The sequence below is a fragment of the Phalacrocorax carbo genome, chromosome 11, assembly GCF_963921805.1.
Source record: "Phalacrocorax carbo chromosome 11, bPhaCar2.1, whole genome shotgun sequence".
NCBI classification, from domain to species: domain Eukaryota; kingdom Metazoa; phylum Chordata; class Aves; order Suliformes; family Phalacrocoracidae; genus Phalacrocorax; species Phalacrocorax carbo.
In genome coordinates, this window is record NC_087523.1 from 7,002,949 (window position 1) to 7,027,485 (window position 24,537).

The window sequence follows — 24,537 nt, forward strand, 5'->3', positions numbered from 1 at the left end:
TGGTTTCTCTGAAAGATTTAGGGCACACAAAGCTGTAATTATTGTTTAAGGCATCTCATTGTGTGTTCCAAAGCTAATTTGGTATTTCTAGGAGTGGCTACCTTACCATGGATTTGCTGAAATAGGTATCAACAACTAATATTTTTACTGTTGTTAGAACATTGTTTGTCAATGCTCTGTTATTGAAGCAGTCACATTTAATTAATTTGAATATAATATGCAAAACAAATTCTGCAGAATCATTTTGTTTGTACTAGCTGCATTGTAGTTGTTTTCTTTCTTGTTTTCATTCACCTAAACATATTTTTATCTAATTGTTCTCCAGGGAAGGTATGCTAGAAATCCATTACTCTTGCAACATTTTCTGTTTGATATATTCTTGAATATCATGTCTTCTGTGGTGCTTTAGAATTAATGCATGAATAGTGATTATAATTAGTTGTCTACCACCACAAAAACTGAGAGAGATCTGAGTTTGAAAAAGCTACAAATGCTCTTCCTCGTATTATTTGAAATTATTTTAAAAACAAATTTACCGCAAATATGAATTGAGTTAAGAACTAGATGATTTCTGTTGTAAAAGATGCTGGAAAAGCACCGGCATAAAGGATATGGCAGGTGACTACTTTTCAGAATTCTTAGTGTGGGACTCCAGGCAAAACTGTCATCCCTGACTGTGAAGGATCTGACTGAAGATCTATCAATTGTGCAAGTATAGGAAAATAACCTGTAAAGCATTCCCAAACTGGAATAATGAACTGGAGATTTCTTTACATTCTTCTGTAATTTTATGATTCTTTTTGCCTTTCCTGTGTCCTGCCATCTTCTAGTATCCATTGTTCTGGCATTCCTATCAGTTACTCCCTCTTTATGCCATCGCCGCATTGAAGCACGTGCTGTAGGTCTAAAAAGCTTTAAGAACTGTGAGGGAAGGTCATGAAATATATAACCAAATACGCTGCGTGTGAAGTTACATCTGTACCTGTATCTGTTTCATTCTTCATCTGGTATAATCTTTCTCCTTATTTTTAACAGCTCTCACAACGTCCATTTCAGAGCACATGAAGCTCATTCATGGATGGCATTTTGCCATTCTCTTAAATGGATGTTTTTCACCTGTCAGGCAGTGTCAGTAAATGCAGTTCCTCTCAGCATGTTTTTGCAAAAGCTGTTTCAAAATCCTGGTGATTTCATCAGTGTAAATAGAGCTTTGTTTTTGTCAGGATGGAGGTTTCAGTTCTAGAGCTTTTAGAAATTGTTTTGATCTTTCTGTCTCCTGTTAAAAATGGGAGTATGGACTTTGGGTGTTCTTTGCCTGTTACAACTATGGAATAAAACCTTGGCTTCTGAGGTCACCAGCTATCTTTTTCTCTGAAGAAAATAAAATATTAGTGTTTTTAGGTTAATTTAGGTTAATACCTAGCTCTAATTTTGGAGTTTTTCCAATTTTTGAAAATATTTTTATTTAAGATGCACAAGATCTTCCCCTCTCTCTAGCCTGTGGCTTAATAAATGTTGCCTTTTATTTGTTCTGTTTGAGGAGCCGAGTGCTCTTTACTTGTAAAGTTTTCTTCTTCATGCTACTAGAGGAAATTCCTAAATCAGCATTGTAAGTCTTTGAGCAGACTTTTCCAATATAAACCAGTTTAAGAAACAGCCTGTAGAGCTTTGTTCCTTGGACTAAATTTTGTATAAAATAGGCCCTTGTTTATCAGTTTTTGCCTAGAGAGTTCCTGTGGGACTCATAGAAGATGAGCGCTGATCTTTGCCTCCTGATTAACAGAAGTATAAATAAAAAAAGGCAGTTTTGAAATTGTGTTGACATAAGCTTTCTCATGTGCATAGTAAAGTGTCACATGTAGAATCAATGGAAATAGGCTCTTCATTATTGAGAAGTTTGAATGCATGAAGTTTAGGAATTGATATGATTACTTAGAGCTAGGACTAAGTAAACAATGGCAGGTTTTTCTAGTGTTTATCAAGATGAAAGTTTTATGGCCATTTAGGGACAAATCAGAAAGCCTCATCTTAACATGAATTTAAGCAAGATTCTGCAATTTAGGAATAAGGAGCAGGTCACAGCTAGCATTGTTATCAGATGATTCTGATCTTTCTGTGCTTCATTTTCATGAACACAAACGCTGAAATAGTGTCTGTATACAGTAAACGCGGTTGTATTACATAATTCTGATAGTTAATGACTTCTTCAGGTACTAATGTAACAAAGGCCAGGGAGAGGAATAGACCTCTTTGCTGTATGATAACTGAGAAGCAACTGTTCCTTTGTGTTTTGGGTTTTTTTTTCCTGGGCTATTCTGTCAGAATGCTGAATGATGAGGTAATTTGCTTTGTGATGAGGTAATTTGCTTTGTAATGAGAAAGAAATTCTCACACCGAGCTTTTCATTGGTGTTTTATTAATGGATCTTTAAGCTCTTCAGAAGTACATAATTTTGTGTAAACAGATAAGATGGGACTCTTCCTATGGGTCTTGGTTTCTTTGGGTTCTAATTCAGGTACACGAAGTGTAGTGCAATGAAGATTTCTGCTTTGCGCCCCCCCCCCCCCCCCCGGCTTTCAAGAGGAAGAAAAGATTAGGTGTATAATTGTGATTCATAATTATCTGTGTATGCTCCAGAAGTCTTGCCTTCTGTGTAGTCACAGAGATACATTATGTATGTAGTGTGAATGATAAAATTGTTAACATCTGTTTACATACTGATAGCAGGTGAAAATAAAGCTATCAGTGTAAATGACTTAGTGTTATTAAAGCTGAATTTCTGTCTTCAGCAAATAAGTTCTGTTGGTGTTTCTCCAGTTCAATTCAAAGAATGCTCTGTTATGAATGAGCTTGGAGCTTAGAAAGTAGGAGTACTGGTACATCCTTCATTTAAGATGATGACACGATTGAATCAAACTTTCTCTTCTGCCTATATAAAACATATTTTTTTGCCTAGTTTGGCAGTTCCTTGATCCAGAATCCTGCTCTGAAACATTATGAGAGAGTTTTGAAATGACAGAATGCAGTTTGGATGGCTGATACATTTTTAGTGAATTTTCACCTTAGTGGTAGTTTGGAAATCATTACAAAAATATTTGTGTTCTTGTCAAAGTGTATTGCTTTAATGTTAGTTGCAGATAAAGGGTACCCATGGGGGGGAAAAAGTGTTTTGCTCTAAGAACAGTGTATGGCAATAGCTTAGCAAGTGGTCTACTTATGATTTTAATTTCAGGTGATCGTGTCAAGGGATTACGTTATTTTCACAGATGAGTTTGAAGCAGAGATTTGATTTTTTTTTTGTAAAGTCAGACAGTGAGTTGGCTTAAGTACAGATAGGAAGCTAAATGAAATCCAGTGCAGATAACCAAACTTCAATTATTTGGTCCTTGTACTTGCTTTGGCTGAATCGTTAGTATCTTGTGAAATTCTGATGATGATGAGAATTATCAATTTTATTGAAAAACGAATTTAAATAATAAAGACCATTTAATTTGTTGAAATAATGAACGATTCAGCAAGGTAATTTTAAAACTGCGTGTTTGTAGTTCATAGTGAGTATCTCCAAAATTCTGTAACCTCTCAGGACAATGTGTTCCAGTGCTCAGTCACGCAGTTAAGCTCAGTTTGGCTGTTACTCAACACCTGATTCAGGCTCAGAAAAAGAGAAAGCCAAATATGAATTAGGGTGTGAATTTTCATTGAAGTACCTTTAGGTATAAATGCAGACCCCTCTGTGAAAGCAGTGTCTTCTAAATGTTTTCTGATTTCTCGCCTGCTCTACTGCATACTTCATTTCCTTTTGTTACTGATTTCTTATTGCTGAGGATGTCAAGTGCCACCTATGAGTAAGATTAATTTGCAAGCAGATCTGGTGATCCACACATTGATATTAGTGAAAGGCAACATTTATGATGAGAGATGTCACAAATGTTTTTCAGTCCCGCTCTTGTATGCTTTATCAAATCCATCATAAAGGCATACGAACAAAAATCAGCTGTTGTGATTATTTACATAATTATTTCTGCCTAATTAGTTCTCCGCCAACTATGTCATTTCAGGCTCCAACAATTTTACTTTCAAGCTTTTTGAATAGGCAGGTTTTCAGTATGTTTATTAATTCTTCCACAGTGTCTGCAGTAACATGTTATGGATTAAGCTGCCTGAAAATTAGTTAATGGATTTAAAACAAACTTCTGTTTCTTCAAAATATAAGAATACACAGTAAAGAGAATAAACTGGTTTTATACTGTTATAATTTCTACACTCTGTGTTGGATTAATAATGAAGTTGTAATTTTATCAAAGCATCAACTATCGGTATGTTAGTTGTTCCAGACCTATTTGTTGCTTTAAAGAGTTGTAGTGTGTATGTGTATCTCCAGAATAATCAAGTGGCATTATGATATGCGGCCGCATTCTGTCCTGCTTCAAGTACTGCTGCTATTAATTCCATAGTTCAGCTCAGGACAGGAGAGAAACATTCAAACATATAATTTGTCATGGAAATTTTAATAAGCCAGTTTTAATTAAACTGTATTATCTGAGACACAAAACATTCTGATGGAAATTGTCAATTTTCAGAACAGTAAATGAGTACTCAAAGAGTTTGGAATAGCTAACAGAAAAATAAATTATTTCAAATTGTAAATTTAGTAAAGCATAAAAGAACACAGGTTGACATATATATATTCAGTCTTGAGGGTTATGAACGCTCAGAGCTTTATCATTGCGTAATGGTGTAGTTCATGGACATTTTGCACTCCGCAATGCAGATTTATCAATCTGTGATTTAAAGCTAACAAACAAAACAGTGTGTATTTTTCAAAAATGCAATTTTAAGAAAAATTACTTACATTGGAAATAGTAAATGGATTACCAGTTTTCCTATTGTAAATTATAAATTATGTTTGACTATAATTTTTATCTAAAACCAGTGTGTGATATAAAAGCTAGCTGTAAAATCAAACGGTTAGAAATGCACCTAAAAAGACTACTGTGGACAAATTTAAAGGAAATCATACAGAGATTTATAATGAAGCCATGTTTGTGTTTTTTTAATGATGCTGTGCTGTCTTTTGAGAACAGTTCCCGTCTGTAATGAATATTAGGATCAGCATGTGTAGTAGAATAAGAAACCTTGATCTATTCAGTAAAACTGAAGTTAACTGAAAAATAAGTAGATCAGATATTTAAATAAATAAAGTTTTGGTGGCTTTGCTTTCCAGACTCCTAGAGAATCCTAGGCTGATTATTTTTTACCTCCTCATTACAGTGCTAATTTATACAGTATGCTAAATACATTGATTCTTTCCCTTTAGGTTGAATATATTTACAAATGAGAGTATCTTCCACCTCTAGTCCCAGCAGGCCTTTATTTTCTTTTGTCCTTGTGTTTTTGCTCTCTATTAGGAGCTAATCCATCTGTAGCCTGATGCCAGCTGCCTCTTTCTTAAATGAATTTTTTTGTGTCAGCACAAACTTTGGAGAATCAAGCATTACATGAAAAACTCTCCCAATGGAATGCTGCTTTCACCTGTTTTCAGCTTCCTGTAGCCAGTCGCTGGAAGGACATGTCAAAAGCACTTCTATTCAGTCTTTGAAATGCTTTTGGGAAGTGTTAAGAAGTTTCTGGCAGGTATCTCCTTTTTGTTTGCATTACGCTCTTTCTTTTTCTCGAGGTATCAACGTTATCAAGTCTGTGGTCTGTTTGTTTTATTGTTTCAGACTTGTGGTTGACACCTCTTAAATTTCTTTTTTATAGTGACTATATACCCTGGAGAGGGGTCTCCTTAAGTGCTGGAGCACCAGCACATTTTTAAAATAATTATAGCTAAATTACCAATGTTCTTTCTACTGTGGCGTATTTATTGTTGATGAATGCCAAGCTGTTGGTGTTAGCTTTCATTTTCTTTGTAAATGCTGACAGTAATAGGTCTTGCCTTTGGGCAAGTGAATTTTTTGGGTGTTCAGGCACTTTATTAACTCTATTATTCAAGTTATTGATATATCAATGTGAAATTCATAGCAGATCTTATGGCAGAAGCCATGACTTTCCCTCCATCAGATTTGGCGTCTTTAACCTTGATTTCTCTGATCTTTTTTTTTCTCATCTGTTTACATGGAAGAAACCATGAGAAAGCATGGAAGTACAATGGTAGTGGTCCTAATACGAACGTAAAGGATTTAGTTCCCCTGTTGATGGTAATTAGTGATTTTTCCTCTCTGACTTAATGTGGTAGCATAGTGTCATGGTAGCATTTGTATCCATTACTTGCTTAATTAAGTGAATTAATTTAGGCATTACACTGAAATGCCAGCAAACTGTAGTCATCTGGTCATATTTCAAAGTGTAAAAAATCATTGACTTACAGAAAAGATATTTTCAGTCATTACAGCTGGCTTCATAGAGCCGTACTAATATTCACTTGTATTCTGATAATGACACTACACTTGATATTCTTACTGCAGAAATCCTTATCCATCTGGATATCTAAGGACTTTTTTTTCCTCCTTCCTGGTGGTGGTCATTGCAAAGCAAACCACAGAACTGGATGGAAACTTAAGTTGGCAGCTGTAAGGCAAACACATAAACGTAACCCTTTAAAAAAACAAAAAGAAAGAAAAAAATACAAACAAAAAAACCCCCAAACAATCAAAAAACCTGTGGAAGTTTCCCAGCCTCTCTTTTAACAGGAAGAAGAGAGGAAAAAGTAGTATTAGCAGAAAACTGAAATTTGGCAACAAAAGTTAATAAAGTAATGAGGATAATGGAAGTTAATGGTCTGAATTTACCTGTATCTTAGTAGTTTAAAAGACACAAAGTTTTCTTTCATTATTTCGTTGCATTTTAATTTTTTCTGCAGTTCTTTAGGGAGATGGCACACAGAGGATTTTACTGGGTTGTATGCTAACTCATAGATTGTTAACTTTTTGGTACCAGTTACTGAACAGTGATTTATGTATTAATCTCAGGGTGATGTGTTGAAAGCAATGGAACAGGATGGTGCTTTTGGAAGACACCTGTAAATTTTACACTGCAATAGCAATTCTTCAAAAATCCAAATTTAACACTTAGAAAATCTCAGAGGAATTTTGTGTAGTTGCCATCTGCAGTGGTATTAAAATGAAAATAGGAAATGGATTAAAGGGCATAAACATTCCTTTACCTAGTAACCACTAAAATATGCATTCCAAACTTCAGTAAGGATTATAGGTACAAAGGTGCCTGAATGGTGATTAGATATGGTTCTGATATTGTTGCAGTGGAGTAGTTCCTAATCTTAGTAAAGCAATAACTCTCCATATACTCAGATTTACAAACGAATTGTTTTTTGCTTCATGTGGAACTTTGGGAGATGGGTATGGTATGGAAGATGGCAAAATGTTTCCAAGTAGGGTTTTGGGTGTGGATTTTTTGGGGTTTTGTTGTTGGGGTTTGGTTTTTTTGTTTTGTTTTGTTTTTCAAATAATAGTATTTACAGTAAAGTCTTGGCTTAGAATTTTCTTATGGTTATGAAAGAAACTAAAAAATGTGTGTATGTGGGAAAACAAGCTTGTGAATAAAGTAATTTCTCTCAGTTGAACAAGTATCTTTACACTTGATAGTTCTGTGATTTTTGTTTTGGTTCAGAATAGTAGGAATGAAACCTTGTTTACAGTTTTAAAATGAGCACTCATTAAAGCTTCAATCTATATTAATGAAAACAGTCGTCATTAAGTATTCTATTATGCAACGTTTTGGTAGCTTAGATTTTTCAATAATGTTTTTTCATGAAATAATGCAGGCAAGTATGGCTTTGCTTCTCCAGAATGATTGTCTCGACTAAGTCTTTGCAATGACTTGAAGTAGTAGATTTCAAGGTGATGTTTCAGGTTACTAATGTTTTGTAACTGTGAAGGTCTGTTCTCTCTTTGGTCATCATATTCATCCATCCTACTGACATTCTTTTGTCTTACAAGACACCTGTTAATGGTATTTCTTATTTGCAGTTCGGCTTTTTTAGATTAATAATAATAATGAAATTACAGTCTGTCTCTTCAGTGTTACTTTAAAATATGTTCTAGTTTCAGTAGCAATATTTTTTTTCTTTTTGGTGATTACTGTTGTTATTTCTCAGGTTTAAAGTACAATCTGAATGGAGAATTTGACTCTGGAAGCTTTGTCTCAAAGAATTATTTTCAAATCTGGAATGTTTGAAGGTTATTTTACTTTTTTGTTTCAGAATTTTCAGTCATTTTTAATATATTATTTTGGTTTCATAAGAGGTTGTTTTGAAAGGAACCACAGATACAGTTTGTGTAATTACAGACCTTAATATTTCTTTTTCCTAGTATTTTTGGTGAGTTGTTCAACACAGTAGCCTGCTGACTCTAATGCAATTCATGTTTTTCTAAAATTTTTAGACTGTGCTCAATAATTCAGTAATGTGCCGTTATTACCTATTTAATGTATTCTTGCCATTAAACTTTCATTTCCTTTTGTACAGTTAAATGTCATTGAAGACTGAACTATACCACGTTTGTCTTGTACTAAGATGAGTGATTCAACAGTCCAATTGAAATTATAACCAAGCAAGTTAAACTTCATTTCAGTAAACTGAAAATATAGGTATTACTACTGTGTTTGCACTGGTATGAAACTATATAGGTAGATATTACTGTTTAGAAATATTGGTATTTATATATTAAGATCCATCACATTGTTGGTTTCTTGTTTCTGCCATTCTACATGAACATTATGAGCTGATAAAAGAATACAGCTTTCCTTTTATGCTACTGAGGCTTTAATGGAGAAGAGAGGATTACTTGGAAAACAAGTTTCTTGGAAGAAAATTTACGTAATATACAGATTTTGACCATACTTTTAAAAAACAATTTTTAATTTACTATTTCCGTACCTCCCATTAGTGAGAGCAGGAAAATCCAAGTGAAGTATTAGGCCTCTTTCCAATAGAAGATATTTTCACCCTTGTTACTCTTGCATGTAGCTTGTGAAATGACAGCCTTTTAAGTACACAGCTGTATCCAAACACTGCAGAAATTTTATGAATAGAATATCCACCCAAATTCCCTTTCTTTATTCTGCAATTTGTTGAATATTTTCTGAGGAATCATTCTTCCGTTTAGTCTAATCTCAAAATAAATGGTTTAAATGATTTCTCTGTATGTACCTTTCCCCTAATTAGTTTCCAGGTTTTTTGTTATTTAGCAGAGAGAGAGTGATCTCAAAGATATTAAGTAATTAGAAATGTTATACTAGGCAGAGTCTCAAATTAGGGACTCAAGTGTGGGGAAAGGTTGAAGCATGAGCTCTGCTGTATTAAGAATCAGAATCCGCATGGAAGAGAGTCATTACAAGTAAAAGCCACAGGGAGCCCAACTGCAAGATTTTTGTAGTTCAGGGAATAACTTGTGTCTTTTGTTCTTGGGTTTTGATATGTACAACACAACACTTTCATCAGCTACAATTCAGTATCAGCAGAACTAGTTTAATCATGTACTAGCTGGTTTTTGTAACAGAGATTTGGGACTTTGTGTCTTTGTGGATATAAATGATGACAACAGAAGAAAACAGCAGACTGAAACTTACTTGCTTCCAGGCAAACTAATATTTCCCTTAGTAGCTTGTACCCTTCCTGTATTTGCAGATGAATTGTTCTAAAAATATTTTTTTTCATATAGGGGAAAAAAATGTCACAGTTTTCTAGTTAAAAGGATTATGCCAAATTTTAATGATGACTGTTGGGAAGGAAGTCAGTCTTAGTTTCATTTCTAGACTCCCATACTTCCTAATGGAAAAAAAGACTTCCGTTGTTCCATGGTGGTTTTCTTGCTAATAATTTTTCAAAGCTGTTTGTCAGTTAACTGGAGCAGGTGGGAGGATATTCCATTTTTATAAGTTCTATGGAATTACATGGTTGAGGGAGCACCCCAAATAAGCGTACCTAGTACAGGAAGCCTGAGGCATGAGCTGAGCTATGTGGCTAGGCACTAAAGAATCCACGAAGAAGACACATCTGTAATAAAAGGCAAAGAAAATTAGATGGCATACTATATAACTTTGTCATTGGTAGTTATGCACAATACAGATAGATAAGATATGCGTACATAATACAGGGGATGTGACATCACTTGAACAGAGTGGGGCATTATAGTCAGATTCTCACAGCAAACTAAGTTTCAGTATGTCTTTTCATAGAATGTATTTTACTAAATTATTTATTACAAGAAAAATGTCCAAGATGTTTGGAAATTTGATAGTCACTAGTATAGGTTATTAATGGCAAATCTTCACCATTGGAAAGGGATCAGTTAATGGAGAAGTGTGCCAGCACCTTATGTTGATATGAACTTGCGGACATGTAAACAGTAATACATAAAAATGTCATATTTGAAAGCAGGACAGCAATAAAGTTTTTGCAGTTCTAACCTGTGTACTGACTTGACTCTACTTATTTTTAATCTTAGATTGGATTGCATTTGAATCATTTTCCTTAACAAAACCTTACAGCTTTGCTGAGAGTGCCCGAGAGCAATATGAAAAATTGTCCAACATGCACAACAACATGACTAAATTGTATGAAAATTTGGGAGAATACTTTACCTTTGATCCCAAAGCAATAAGCATAGAAGAATTCTTTGGCGATTTGAGCAACTTCAGAACTCTGTTTATGGTGAGTAATGCCTGTAAAACTTTATACATATTCTTATTTCTTGTTTCTTCCAATTTTAATTCTTTCCTCTTCTCTGTCTTTCTCATGTTAGAGTTAAATTTATGTTTTGTCCTATGGCAGGAAATTGGATGAATGCTTCCACAATTATTTAGATTTTGGTCACTGATATTTATCACCCTCCAGTTTGTAACTTGCAAACTCAACTGTCAATATGGTTGAGACATATGGATAATTAGAAAATAATTTTCCTCTTTTAAAAGCTTTGCCTGTTGGCTGATGCATAATAAACAGGCATGATACTGAAAAATGTGGTAAAATAAAGACTGGAATGGATGTGTCTACATTCATGTGGCTGCTGCCTTAATGATTCTGTGATGCCAAGGCTGCGACTTTCAAGATGAGCTCTGTATTGCTGACAGAACTCATCAAGTTCACTTAAATGCTTATATTAATATTTCCAGTCATCCAGTGTGGTTGGTGTCATGGTACGGCTTTTTTATGAAGGAATTTAAGAATTTAATTTTAAACAGCTAAGTTTTTTTAATGGGTTTAATGTCATCTTTCTTAGTGTCTGTCTGGAAGCCATAATTAGCTGCTCCATAGGAAGTGTACAGGGAAAACAGATGCCTAGAATGTCACATTGTGTCTGCAGAGAATATTAACATCACTTGGAAATACCACCATTTACCATACAGCTGTGGCTCACTGATCTATTGCCAGTAGCTGGTTTAATTTATCACGTAATCATAAGGACCTTCAGTTTCAGTTTGATGGAGGAATAACTACTTTAAAAATGAATTTTCCTACAAAGTTTACTGTATTAGAAAACTTTTACTACAATATCGTTAACTATTATTTTTAATACACTGAAATTATTGGGTTTTTTTCCATAAGTAAATCACCAAGTCTTTTATAATTACTAAGTATGCCAACACATCTGCATGAAGACTTGTCAAGAACAGGAATAGCTGTTATGAGATACTTCAGTGCATTTACTTGTTCATAAATCCAAGGCTTATATTTTCAAATGTGGATATCTCAATTTGGAAATCTACTCTACTGCAACTGCTTGAAACAGACTTCAGACTAGCGATGTCCAAATATTGTGATGAAAGTCTGTCCTCAAGTATGTATTTAAACTGCTATGAAGGTGATAGGAGCTAGAGGGCAAATGTTTTCTACAAGGTGTATCAGAATGAAAATACTTTCAGTTGCTTACTTTTATTTTCCTTCCTTTGACTTCCTAAAGCTCTGGCTGATGGCCTGTTGCTCTTCAATGGTTATAACTGAATTTCCACAGGGAGTATTTATGAGAATTACGTATTGCTATGGAGTGACCGAATAATACCAGGGGGATGGGAAGAAATGGCATTTCAAACTGTCAGTGGGTAAATGTGAGAAATTAAACATGAAGTGCAATAACTCTTCTAATAACAAAGCTGGAATATTTTCGTGGCCTTTCCAAATGAACCAAAATCAGAAAAGAAACTACTATGCGTACATCACAGTTCCAGGAACGGTTGTCATTGTTTCAGGTTTAGAATGAGTTTCTGTAAATAATTCCAGAGTAAGGGTGCTACTGAATCATATATAAAAGATCATTTTGCAGCAAAAAAGCAGTACTTAAAATTTAAAAAAATGATAGTGATGATAATTCAACTGTTGACTTTTCTCAGTGTCATGAACTTCGGACTATATGATGTAGTATTAATGATACATGTATTCATATTATGATTTCTGTAACACTTGTTCTTTTCAATCCTTTTGCATGGGTGGAACTGATTTGGCGTTGCTACTTATGTTTATAAGGATACGAAATACAATCTAGCTGACTACATTTTATCCATGTTTGTTTATTGCTAGTTAAGGAGAGAGGGCTTCTGTGAGGTTTATCTGTATATCTTCATACAGAGGGCAAATCTCTTGAGTTCCAAGGTATAATAGCTTTATATTTTCCACATTAATGTTGTATTCTGTAGAAATAAATGGCTATTCCGTCCTTTAGCCTTTAATATAATGGCTATATGAGGTATGATTATAATATTTAATGATTTACCTCTTTCCATTATTTTTGATAACTTAAAGAACAAAGGGGCAAATGAAAAATCTTGGATTAAAAGCACTGGTTATGAAGGAATCACCACCAGAGTTGTGGTGCCAAAATTTCAAACGTATGGACATGCAGTGCACCTTCTGATAATCTCAGTTCTGTTACCTGCAAAGACAGAATCTTGGTTGATATATGAAGTTCTTATTTTTATACTTTCTATACAATATCCACACTATGTTGCAGGCTATCCATGCCTGAGTTCATGGAATGATGTTGGTTGGACTTCCAAAGATTGTGTAGTTTTAACTTTCTGCTCAAAGCAAGATCAAGTTAGAGCAGGTTGCAAAGAGCCTTTTTCAGCCTCTCTGGGTCCATTTTCAAGTGTTTGATCACAATTGTGGTGGGAAAATAAATAACTAGATAAAACTTCCCATGCTCCAACTTCTGCCCATCATCTCGTGTTCTACCACTGTGACTAGAACAGTGAGAAGAATGTAGTTTTGTCTTCTCTGCACCCTCCCATTACGTCCTAGACAGCAATTAGGTCTTTGCAGAGCCTTCTCTTTTTACAGCTGAACAAACTAATTTCTCTCATCTGCTGCTTGTCGTGTGCTCCAGCCTCCTCAGTGACTTTGTATCATCTGCTGGGCTCACTCTAGTGCGTCTGTATCTGCCCAGCCTGGACACACAACTCCAGATGCGGTTTTGGAAGTACCAGTAGAGTAGAAGAATCACTTCCTTTAACCTGCCAGTTACAGTTTTACATAGCCCAGTGTGCATTCAGCCTTCTCTGCTGCAAGGCCACAGTGCTGCCTCAGATTTGGCCAGTTCCCATGAGGACCTTCATTTTTCTGCAAAGCAACTTTCTAGGATTGCATTTACATTTATGTTCATGGCATTTAGGGCTAAGTAGAAGCCTTGTAATACAAGCGTATACTATACAAAAACCCTAGAGTTTGGCTTGGGGGAGGGTTGCTTTTCTTGTCTTTTTGATTTTTTGTGTATATTGAGCTTGGTTTGTTTTTTTTTAATTTGTCTGAATTTCATAAAAACGATTTGGGACAATAGCCTGTCTAGTTTAGATTTCAGTGCATCTCTGATGCCTGTACTTCAGAGATGATTCTTAGATGATGATGAAAGATGATTAACTGTCCTAAGTAATTTTTCCAAATATTTGCTAATTTACCTCATTTAATGTCCCTAAAACAGGACCTCATTTTAGTGAAACACATTATTCATATACTTCCCAATCTAGATTGTTCAAGTGGCATATTTGGTGCCAGAAGAATTTTAATTTGAATTGAGAATAAATTTTTATTCAGTATGAACTCACTTCATTTGTACTTTCAACAAAGGTCCAGAAGCTGTCAAAGTTTAGGATGGTTCTAACTTCATTTTGAAGCACTGAAATAGCTATAACAATCAGAGTAGTGAAGGTATTGAGACTGCTTGTGCAAACTGCTGTTAATTTCTAGTTACACATAATCCTCTGGCTAATGCTGTATTGAGGTGTTAATTTTATAAACTATCCATATCATTTATACTGAGCAATATTATCTAGGTCTTATTTGCCAGAATCTCCTTTACCTTGCTCTTTACATGTTATTGCACAACTACCTGCGTTTTTCTGAGTCCTAGACAGTGCTTAAAGCATACAGCAGACTTGCTTTGATTTCATTATTATTATTGCTATTGTTGTTATTATTACTTAGTAGCAGGGGAAGAGGCTGTTGTGAATGTGTTTGGCACAGTTAAAACACCCTCTGTAGTTGAACCCTGTCCTTCTGCTATATTTGATCTTGAGCACATAGGCTTTGTATATTTTCAGCAGATTGTAACTACTCTGCTTTTTTCAAATATAATCCGTCTTTTGTATTTCATTTATATACTAAATCAGTTTTAATGGACTTTCGTTCTTTTTAAAGTTTTGATACAATGAGAAGCTATGGACAAATCAAGAGTAAGCCCTCGTTCCACTTGGCAGTATGTAGTCGTGAGCTAGTGGTCACTTGTTACGGTGGATCACAATAACCTCACATGTACATTCTTACAATCCTTGGTACGAGATTGTCATGTTCTGATAACATCTGATCAAAACCATTCATCTTGTGGTGAAAATACACTCAACAAATTAATGCACTGCAAGACATTAACGTCTCATTACGTGATTGACATAAACCGTCTTCTGTGTTAAGGGGAAAGGATTCTATGATTAAAACTTCTGTAACTGCTGGCAAAAGTCACAATCCACCAGGTGTCTCAGGGACTGGGGGCCTTTCTGCTGTTAAAGTTTCTACAAACCTGTGTATGGTCAGTTCTTAGCATATTCATATGATATTTACATTTTACCTAATAATAACAAACTGCAGTAAAATGCTTTTCTAGGGTGGAAAATTATCCCAAACACTAAGTCTCTGTAAATTAATCTAGTTTATCAAAACTGTCAAATTCTGTATTCTGGCTTGGAATATTAAACTTGCATTCCAAATAGAAAAGACAGACCACAAATAGCCTTTCTGAATTTCCAGAAAAGTAGGGCTGATTTCTTGCATTGCTTTATAATTTTACAAAGTGGACAAAATAATTCGCTAGGATACTGTTCCTATGCTACACGTTGGTCTAAATAGTTAATATCTGTCTGATGCTATGGCCTTTAAAATTTTAATCTGTCCTTTTATCTTCTAAGCCTTTTTTTTAAAAAAGTTATTTAATAAGGAAATTAACTTGGACCATATGTATGATGCATACTAATTTAAATAGTGATGCTTCAGTGTAAAAGAAGTGAAATCTGAGGCTTACATAGTTTAAGGAGGTACTTTCTTTTCCTTACCATCAGCCGATTCACTTTTCAGATACATACAGCAGTACTGGTAGTAATTGTAACTGGGTCTTTTGAGAGTTTCGTGTCTTATTTTATCCACTAGAGCAGAACCTTGTAGAATTTAGTGGCATGAAAATTCTTGTTTAGGGATTTAAGTTTTTCCAGACACTTGAGGAAGGCCTAGGGCGAGCATTAAAAGTCCACAATAGGCTTTATTTTTCTCTGTAAGGAAAACATTACTAAAAAAAAATCTAAGGTTTTCTGCAACATTTTGATGCTTGTGAGAAGTTTCCCAAAAGGAAAAGGGCACTGAAACTCATTTAACCTGTGGAATTTACCATAAAAAAAAGTCATAACTACTGATAAGAATTCAGGAGCAATCAGAAAAGACCAAAGATATACAGTAGCTCCAAATATTCCATAGAGCATGCATGTTTATTAAATTTGTCCAGTTGAGACTATGGTAATGCCTGCATGCTTTCTCCAAGTGGTCCCATTAACTTTTTTTAGTATTTTGGTAAATGCCTGAGTATAATTCCAGATATTTTTGAAATACTGATGACTTGTTTCTTCCTGTTTGTTGTTCTCCTATGTTATTTCTAATGCCTCTCTATGGCTAAAGCTTGTTTCTTCTGCTGCTAGCAATTTTAACTGAGAAGTTCAGAAGTTCTTCAGATTGCCACTTCTGGTTTTGTTGTTAACATTTCTGTTATGAACATTTATGACAAGACAAACTGTAGAATCATAAGATAATTTAGGTTGGAGGGAGATGCTAATAGAGTCATTGAGTTTGACATCCTGCTCAAAGTAGGGCTAGCATAGAAGGTAGTTCAAGCTGCACAGGACCTTGTCCAACTGAATTTTGAGTATCTCCATGAATGGAGATACCACAACTGTGGGAGACTATTGAAGGCATTGCTAAAGCCAAAGTAAACAACATCTCTTGACTTCCCCTCATCTACAGAGCCATTCATCCAATTAGAGAAGGCAGTTGGGTTGGTCAGACAGTTTACTTTTGGTAAGTCCAACGTGGCTGTTTCAGTCACCTTCTTGTCCTTTATGCACCTGGAAATGGCTTCCAGAGGAATTGCTGTGTGATCTTCCTGAAAACAGAAGCAATCAATGGCTGACTAGTGTGTAGTTCACCAAACTTTCCTCACTCTTTTGAAGATTAGTATAATATTTGCCTCTTCCAGGCAAATCCCTTGAGTCCCACAACTTCTGATGCAACAGAGGCCTTGCAATGACATCAATCAGTTGCCCAAACTGCTTGTGAGACACTGATGGTAAAGGTTGAGATGGAGGTGGCACAGAATACCTCATCCTCTTCTTCGATATTAGGTTCCATACTCCATTCAGCACCAGACCTAAATTTTCCTCAGTCTTCCTTTATCTGTCCTGTAACTGTAAAAGCCCTTGATATTGCTTTTCACATCCCTTGCCAGTTTTATCTCCATCTGAGCTTTGACTTACTTAATTTGTCACGTGTGTCCTGTCCCCCCGCCCCGGGCAGTATGCCTCCTGGATAGTACAGCTGTCCTTCCACTTCTCTATGATCCTGTTTCATGTCAGAGCTTTGTCAGGATTTCCCTGTTCAGCCCTGCTGGCCCCTGCCCCACCTCCTCAGCCTCCCACATGGCAGGATGGGTGGCTCTTGTGCTTTAGGAAGGGTTCCTTCAAAGGTCAGCTACCAACAATGAATGCTTTACATACACAGCATGTTTTAATTGATAGTATGGTGTATATAGTTCAAGGTAATTGGCCTTTGTGAGCACTTACAATTCAAGACAGCCCTTCAGAAAATCTTGACTCATCTTCTGTTACCTTTGTACAACAGCTATTACTTGTATTTCTTTGCTTAACCTGTGATTCTGCATGTGATTCCATTATGTAAAAGCAAGAACACTGACTAAATAGGTTGATTGTAATGACAGTATTTCTTTTTCATTTGCAACTAAAGATAAGAATATCTTATGTTACAGAATCATGCAATTCAGCTAGTGTATTTGAAAAAGGTGGAATATATGTGCATGTTTTTAAAGATTAATCTAGAAGAATTAAATCAGAAATATATTCTGAATGGTGCATCCCCAGGTCACGAGAGAAAGTTCTCTGTATGTGTATGTATACATACATATATATATACACAAGAATGTCTGGAGCTTGATATGTGTTTGCCTTGTAATGCTCATATCAGGCTCTTTTAATGCTAAGAAGACAGCTGGTCTTCTGAAAACTCATGTTAAAGACTTTTGATAATCATTAGAGGAAGTGCCGTGTATTGAAATGAAAATAATGCCCATTTTTTTGTTACTTGAAATAAAACTATGCATGCTTCATCTTTTCTAATTGCTTGCCTTTTGCAAGTTGGACATAAGCAGCATCTAATAAATGCATCCCCACATGGTCTAAGCCTTCAGAAGTTGTCAGGCTGAACGACAAGATGTAGAGTATATGAAAAAATAATTTTCTGGAACAATTTACTTTTTTTCATCTTCCATTCTTCTGATCAAAGTATACCAGCAATACAGTGCTATTCCTTTGGGTCCAGTAGTTTCTCTTCAAGTTATTTTCCAACAAAATTTTCCATATAACTAGGTGGTTGTTCTGTTATCCCTAAACAACAGGAGGAAGGGAATTATAAGTAAGCAGTGTGGGCTGATACAGTATCTGACCTTTCACAGTTTCTTTGTGAGATATATTGATTGCCTTTGGAACACTGACTTTACTTTTCCCAGCAATAGACAATTACCCCAGAATTGTCTTGTTTGTGGATGTTTTTTTTTGTCTGTTGTTTTATGTCTTTGAAATTGTCCAGATACAAAGTATCCAGGCCAGTAGCTAATTAATCTTTTGTACTTAGTTTTTATCAACATCTGTTTAGCTTCATGTAAGAGAGAATAAGTATTTTTGCAGCTGTCTGTGATGTTTGGAGGAAAAAAAAAAACAAAAGCACTGCTTAGTTAGGAACTCACAGTCTGAGTGACACAGTTATAACTGCCTTCGTGTGACTGCAAATAGCCAAATAAACTTACAGCACCTCAGGCCAGCCATCTAACCAAATATTCCATGTGAGCCATTTAAGTTTATGGAGCTGCAATATAAGTGAATCAACATAGAGATACAGATAGAAGAAACAGAGTTTGTTTTTTTAGTATTCTATATCTGCTCCTATTTTATCCCCAGCCTTGTCTAACTTATTTTTGCAGAAAGCATAATTAGAGCCAAGGATATAGTGAGACAATGAAATAAACTTTGCGTCACTTTACCCTCTACCGCTTACAGTTAGAAATCTTGTCCTTCATGGTCCCCTCGTGGCTGTACTGCTTCTTGCTCAGTCATTTTTTTGTTTGGTGGGGTTTGTTGGGGTTTGTTGGGGTTTTTTGGTTTTGGGTTTTTGGTTTTTTTTTTTGGAGGTTTTGGGTTAGTTTGTTGTTGTTTGTTTTGGGTTTTGTTTTCTTTTGGTTTTTTTGGTCCTAAGATTAGGTAGAATCCTTTTAGAAAGGTAGAAACCTTTGAAGTCAGCTTTTAACTAGATTTTTCCTGGTACTTGTGTCACCTCTGTCTATGTTTACTACTTAAATATGGCTTGATAACCTCATTGTATTATATTTAGGACGATTTTGAAGAAGGAATGTTTTTTAGATTTTATTGATTTACCCCTTTCTTCCATTGAAAGTAAACACAAATTTCTGTTGTCCTGGAGGACAATTGCAACCTCATATATTTTAGTTCGATATAGTTTCATGCTCTTACCAGATAATGATTAATCAGTTGCTGGAAGCAAGATGTCAGTTTCTTCTTTTCTGTTTTGGTTCTTCACTTTAACCTACTGTCTGAGTTTATATCAAATGATCTGAAATATTTTTAATCTGCCACTCTCTGAATGTTTGTTTCTGTTGGTGCTAGAGTATTTAAAAATATCCACCAAATCTGTCATGCCTACATCTGCAAATGAACATACATTTCCTTTTAATCAGATCATGTGCTTTATGGAAGTTGTATGAAATATATATTTTAGCATTAGATAGGAAATATGCTTTTTTATATGGTTCTTAAATGTTTCAGATTTTGTTTGCTCTATGGGCTCCCCCTTCAATGCAGATAGTCTTAAAGGTGAATTTTGACTCTAAAAAACCAATGTTGTAATAAAGCCTATAAGAATAGTTGGATAAAACGTGAAGCAGTAACAGGTATATATGGGAATAGTTGTAATGAAATGCAGAAAAGCTTTTGCCTTCAGTGAAGTGATATTTTTTTATATCTGGTAGACAGTTTTATCAGTGGTGACTGCTTTCCTCACATTTGTGTAAATGCAGTTCTTTGAATAAGGAATTAAAGATTTAGACTACATTATAAATGTACTTAGGGAAAAAGTTGTATTCTAGTGTAAGTAAATATTTAAGCAGATGTGAGTAACTCATCAACTGGCGCTATGAGAGATGGGTTCTTGTAAAAGTCCTATGAAATAAACTGCCCTTTTGTATCAACACTGACCGTTGACTGATGGTTACTGTGTGGCTGGGATCTTTTACAGTAATCCTGTAATACAAGATCTGGAAATTGAAATTCTCCCCAAAATAAGATGTATTAAATGATCATTAAACTAAACATTTTTTATTGGGTGACCGCTACCCTGGTTTTTCAAGGTTTTATAAGATTGGTACAGGGCATCAAACAGGAAACAAAACATCTGTTATGTTGCCTTCATAAGAAAAACCTTTCAATGCAGCATCTTGAGTATAAATGTACCTGTAAGATTCTTTCTTTCTAATATTTATTTGCTTGTAACTTACTTCAAAATAAATTTCAAGCTCTGTGACCCAGGGATGTTTTTTCTGTGGCTTTTTTTGAAATGTCCCTTGAATACAGCAGGTCATTGGCTATAATAACATAAATCAATGAAAATACAATACATAAATTACTATGTAATAAACATATGATTTACTATGAAATACAATACATAGTCAATCTAAATTCCCAGCTTTCGAACTCATAAATTGAGTTTGTAATTCAGGAGTGGTTTAAAAGAAAAGCTCTATTTATTCATTGTTCTCCCTAGTTATTTGTCTGGGAATACAGTTTCTCCCTTCTGCCTAAAATGTAACAGTTCTTTAACGTAGTCTGAAAGATCACAATTTCTAGCTAGCAGGAAACTATGAAAAAACAAAGAATAATGAGCAGGAAGTATTTTCTCCACCGAAATTTCCCAAGAGGTAATATAAGAAGTGAAACATTGTCCTTATTAACAAGCAGTATATAGCAAGCCCTTCCTCCCCCCCGCCCCCAAAAAACACACAAAGGCGCTTTTGTAAACTGCCTAAATTCTCATCTGAGTGTATACATCCAGCTAGTGCTGAGAAAGATTTTTATTTTTTTTTAAATCAAGGTATTGATCAAATCAGGAATTAGGTGTAGGCTAGGAAAGTAATGGGATCAGAAGCAAAAGAATTCACACAGGAGCAGTAACTCATCAAATTTATTAACAAGCTGTTAGTACTGCTAGATAAGCAGCTGCTTTATTCATGATCTAAAAGGTAAGGATGACATTTCTGTTGGAAGATATCCAAAAGATGTAAAATAAATAATAATAAAATAAATTAAACTAAATTACAGTACACTGTATTTGCAAGCTCTTAAAGGTAGGCAAGTGTAGAAATAACAGGGAACATGGCTGGGTTGGGATTTGTTTCCAAGTTTGACTGTTGAAGGACTTAAGATGTGGATCTAACCCAGATGTTGGAAACCTCTTGTACACCAGTAGAGTTTATTACCTGCTATAAGTGACTCCCTTTGGCAAGATTCTAAGTCTAAAAGAGGCCCATCCACAGAAGATACAGGCTATAGATGATTACATCTGCATCTGACGTATGTCTAAAAAGCTATAATAAGTTAGAAGAAATCTGCCTTCTCTCTAACATCTTCACAAAAGTGTTTCATATAGTCTTAGCCTCATCATTCTGTTTGTTCATATATCATATTAAGATAATTTGATAATTTGTATCCATGTTTGTCTTAATTGTGATTTCATATTGATCGCTGCATTACTGCATCTTCAGTTAGTTTGCTGATGTTGTAGTAAATTATAGCTCATTCACTTCCTTAAGTTCATATTTGCTTGCTTATCACGTTTAGGAAAAGCAAGCTAATAGAATTGGATTATCCTGTCAAAATATAATATGAAGCATGAAGTGGAAGGTGTAAGAAACCTTAAGAAAAAAATTGCAGAGGAGTAAGCATATCCCTTCAATGCTGGGTTTTTTTCATATTTATTATTTCTTTGGAGTGTAATGCCACACAACCTCTAGAACACTTTCTTCTGATAGTCCACCAGCCCTGTCTTGAAACTCTTTCAAAGCCAGGCAATTTTATTTTGTTATTTAAATACTTAATATTAATATACACTGCATTGTGTGTAAATCTCACAGCATCTATTAAAATTTGTTGAGAACTTCTAGCCAGAAACTTCAAAACCTTTCACAAATCACAGAATGGTAGGGGTTGGAAGGGACCTCTGGAGATTATCTTGTGCAACCCCCCTGCTTGAGCTGGCATACCTCAAGGAGGGGGCACAGGATCACACCCAGAAACTTATTTACTCATCCATGCAGGTCTCCTGGCTGCTTTGCTTGACTTCTTCCTCACAGTGATACACCAATATTGAGCTTGGAGGAAGTGGTACCTGAATATTGACCAGCTCACTTGGACTCCCTACCTTCTAGAGTCCTAACCCATGGAATTCCTCCAAGCAGGTCTTTGAAGAGGCCAAAGTTGGATCTCCTGAATTCAGGGCTATAATCCTACCTGTCACCCTGCTTCTACCACACAGGATCCTGAACACCACCATCTTGTGGTCGCTGCAGCCAAGGCTATCCTCAACTAGACTGTCTGTCTTTGTTAGCATAATGTCCAGCAGCACATCTCACCTCGTTGGCTTCTCCACCACCTGTGGCAAAAAGTTAGCCTCAGTGCTCTGCAGGGACCCGCTGGATTGCATGTGCCTCGCCATGTTGCTTTTCCAGCAAATATCAAGGTGGTTGGAGTCCCCCATGAGAACCAGGGCCTGTGATTGTGAGGCTACTTCCAGCTGTCTGTAGAAGGCCTCATTGACTTCCTCCTCCTGACCAGGTGGCCTGTGGCAATCAACCACGACAGTGTCACCTGTATTTTCCTGCCCCTTGATTTTTACCCATAAGCTCTTGACTCATTCTTCCTCCACCCCTTGGCAGAGCTCGATGCATTTCAGGTGCTCCCTCACATAAAGAGCAACTCCCCCACCTCGCCTTGCTGACCTGTCTTTCCCTAAAATGTACGTAGCCATCCATGATAGTATTCCAGTTACATAAGCTGTCCCACCATGCCTCTGTATTTGCAATGAGGTGATGGCCCTGTGACTGCACTCAGATCTCTAGTTCCTCCTGTTCATTCCCGACACCGTGTGTGTTGGTGTACAGGCATTTCAGAGAGGTACTTGAGCATGCAGGTTTCCCTGGAGGGGTGCATGCAGACCCACTACAGCCATGCACACCCTTGAGGCAGTTGGTCATCTGATTGTCATCTCGTGAGGCAGCTAAGGCGCCTTTGTTGCTGTGCTGGTTGGCCTGGCTTATTCACCAATTGGATGTGATGGCATTAGCATTGCCACTTTGGACCCCGCCCCCTGAGTCCTTCAGCTTAAACACATCATAGTCAAGGTCATGATGTTTAAAAAAACAAAATCACATTTTCTACTGGATTTAGGCTTTTGTAGGAACAGATTTTACAGATTTACTTTAGAAGGAGTGAATTTTTCTTAAAGAATTTAAAGGGTTGTGCTTGCATGATCATGCAAGGCTTCAAATGCCGACCTATTGATTTGTCTTTTCCTTGATCCAGAAAGATCACTTTTTGAATAAAACAGTCATCCACTATGAGGAGATGCTGGTGGTTTCTGTGCTCAGATTGTACCCAAACAATTAACATTTGTTTTTCTGGGTTTTTTATAAAGTTTTTTTGACAATAAGACAGTTTTGTTAGCATGTAATAGGCATTTCAGTTCTCTGTCTCTTTCAGGAATAACCTGAATTAGACATGTATGTTTATTCTGGTATGCAAATATTGATTTAAAGGAGCTATTAAAACAGTCCTAAACCTGTCCACTTGAGGACTATTTAGTAATTATTCAAACATATACTGTTAAGTAATTAAGAGATACAAACAGTTTTTCATTGATAGCCTTAAACTTGATTCAGTAAACACTGAAAACCTCTTCTACTTTACACTGCTAGACAGTTTTAAGTGTTTTTGCAACACATCTGATAAGCCAGCAGCAAAACCCTTGTCCCTACCTGAATATACAGCACCAGCTATGCTTGCCAAAGATCTGTAATGTCATGCCAAAGACATTTCATGTCAGATGTAATGGCCCTGATGCGTGAACCATGGGGCAGTATCCCAAACATAATCTTTTCTACTTAGTGTTTCATGCCCACCCATCAGGAAATTCAATTTGTCTGCTCTTGTTTAATACCAGCTCATTGCATCTCTTTTCCATTATTTTTGTAAAGATAACAAATGTATTTGAGTATGTTATTCTCCAAGGAATACTTATGAAAGATCTTTCTTTTACATGTAAACTGATTGCTCAATCTCCTGTATTTTAATTCTCTCTGTTTCTGTAGATTAACTTCTAGTTAATCTGAGTTTGTTTTTCCTAATGAGTTATGACTGAAAAAGATTTTTTTTCTGCTGGAGCTTCACATATTTTGCAGTTGCAAGGCAAACTTAGGGAGGGCCTGGGGGATCACAGGCAGCCTTCATTATTGGTGCATGACCACTTTGTAGCCAACTGCATCTTTAATATCCAAGGAGATTTGTGCATTACAGTTTGTTTTGTTTGTTCTTGGTTTTAATAATTTACCTTTGAGAGTCTATTTACATATATGTTGGTGTGTGAATATCTGTTTGTCTGTCAAAATTTAAGATACGTATGGAATGCAAGAGATGTATTAATTT

The 24,537-nt window shown here is 35.7% G+C and overlaps 1 protein-coding gene across 4 annotated transcripts in view; it reads left to right on the plus strand.

Annotated features, from left to right (window-relative positions):
* DIAPH2 (diaphanous related formin 2) overlaps window positions 1-24,537 on the plus strand; it is a 254,044-nt gene that overhangs the window by 141,832 nt on the left and 87,675 nt on the right. For all 4 annotated transcript variants that reach the window (XM_064462901.1, XM_064462898.1, XM_064462899.1 and 1 more), the window contains one exon: window positions 10,507-10,672. In XM_064462901.1, the coding sequence (XP_064318971.1) occupies window positions 10,507-10,672 (166 nt within the window). The remainder of the gene's footprint in view (window positions 1-10,506; window positions 10,673-24,537) is intronic.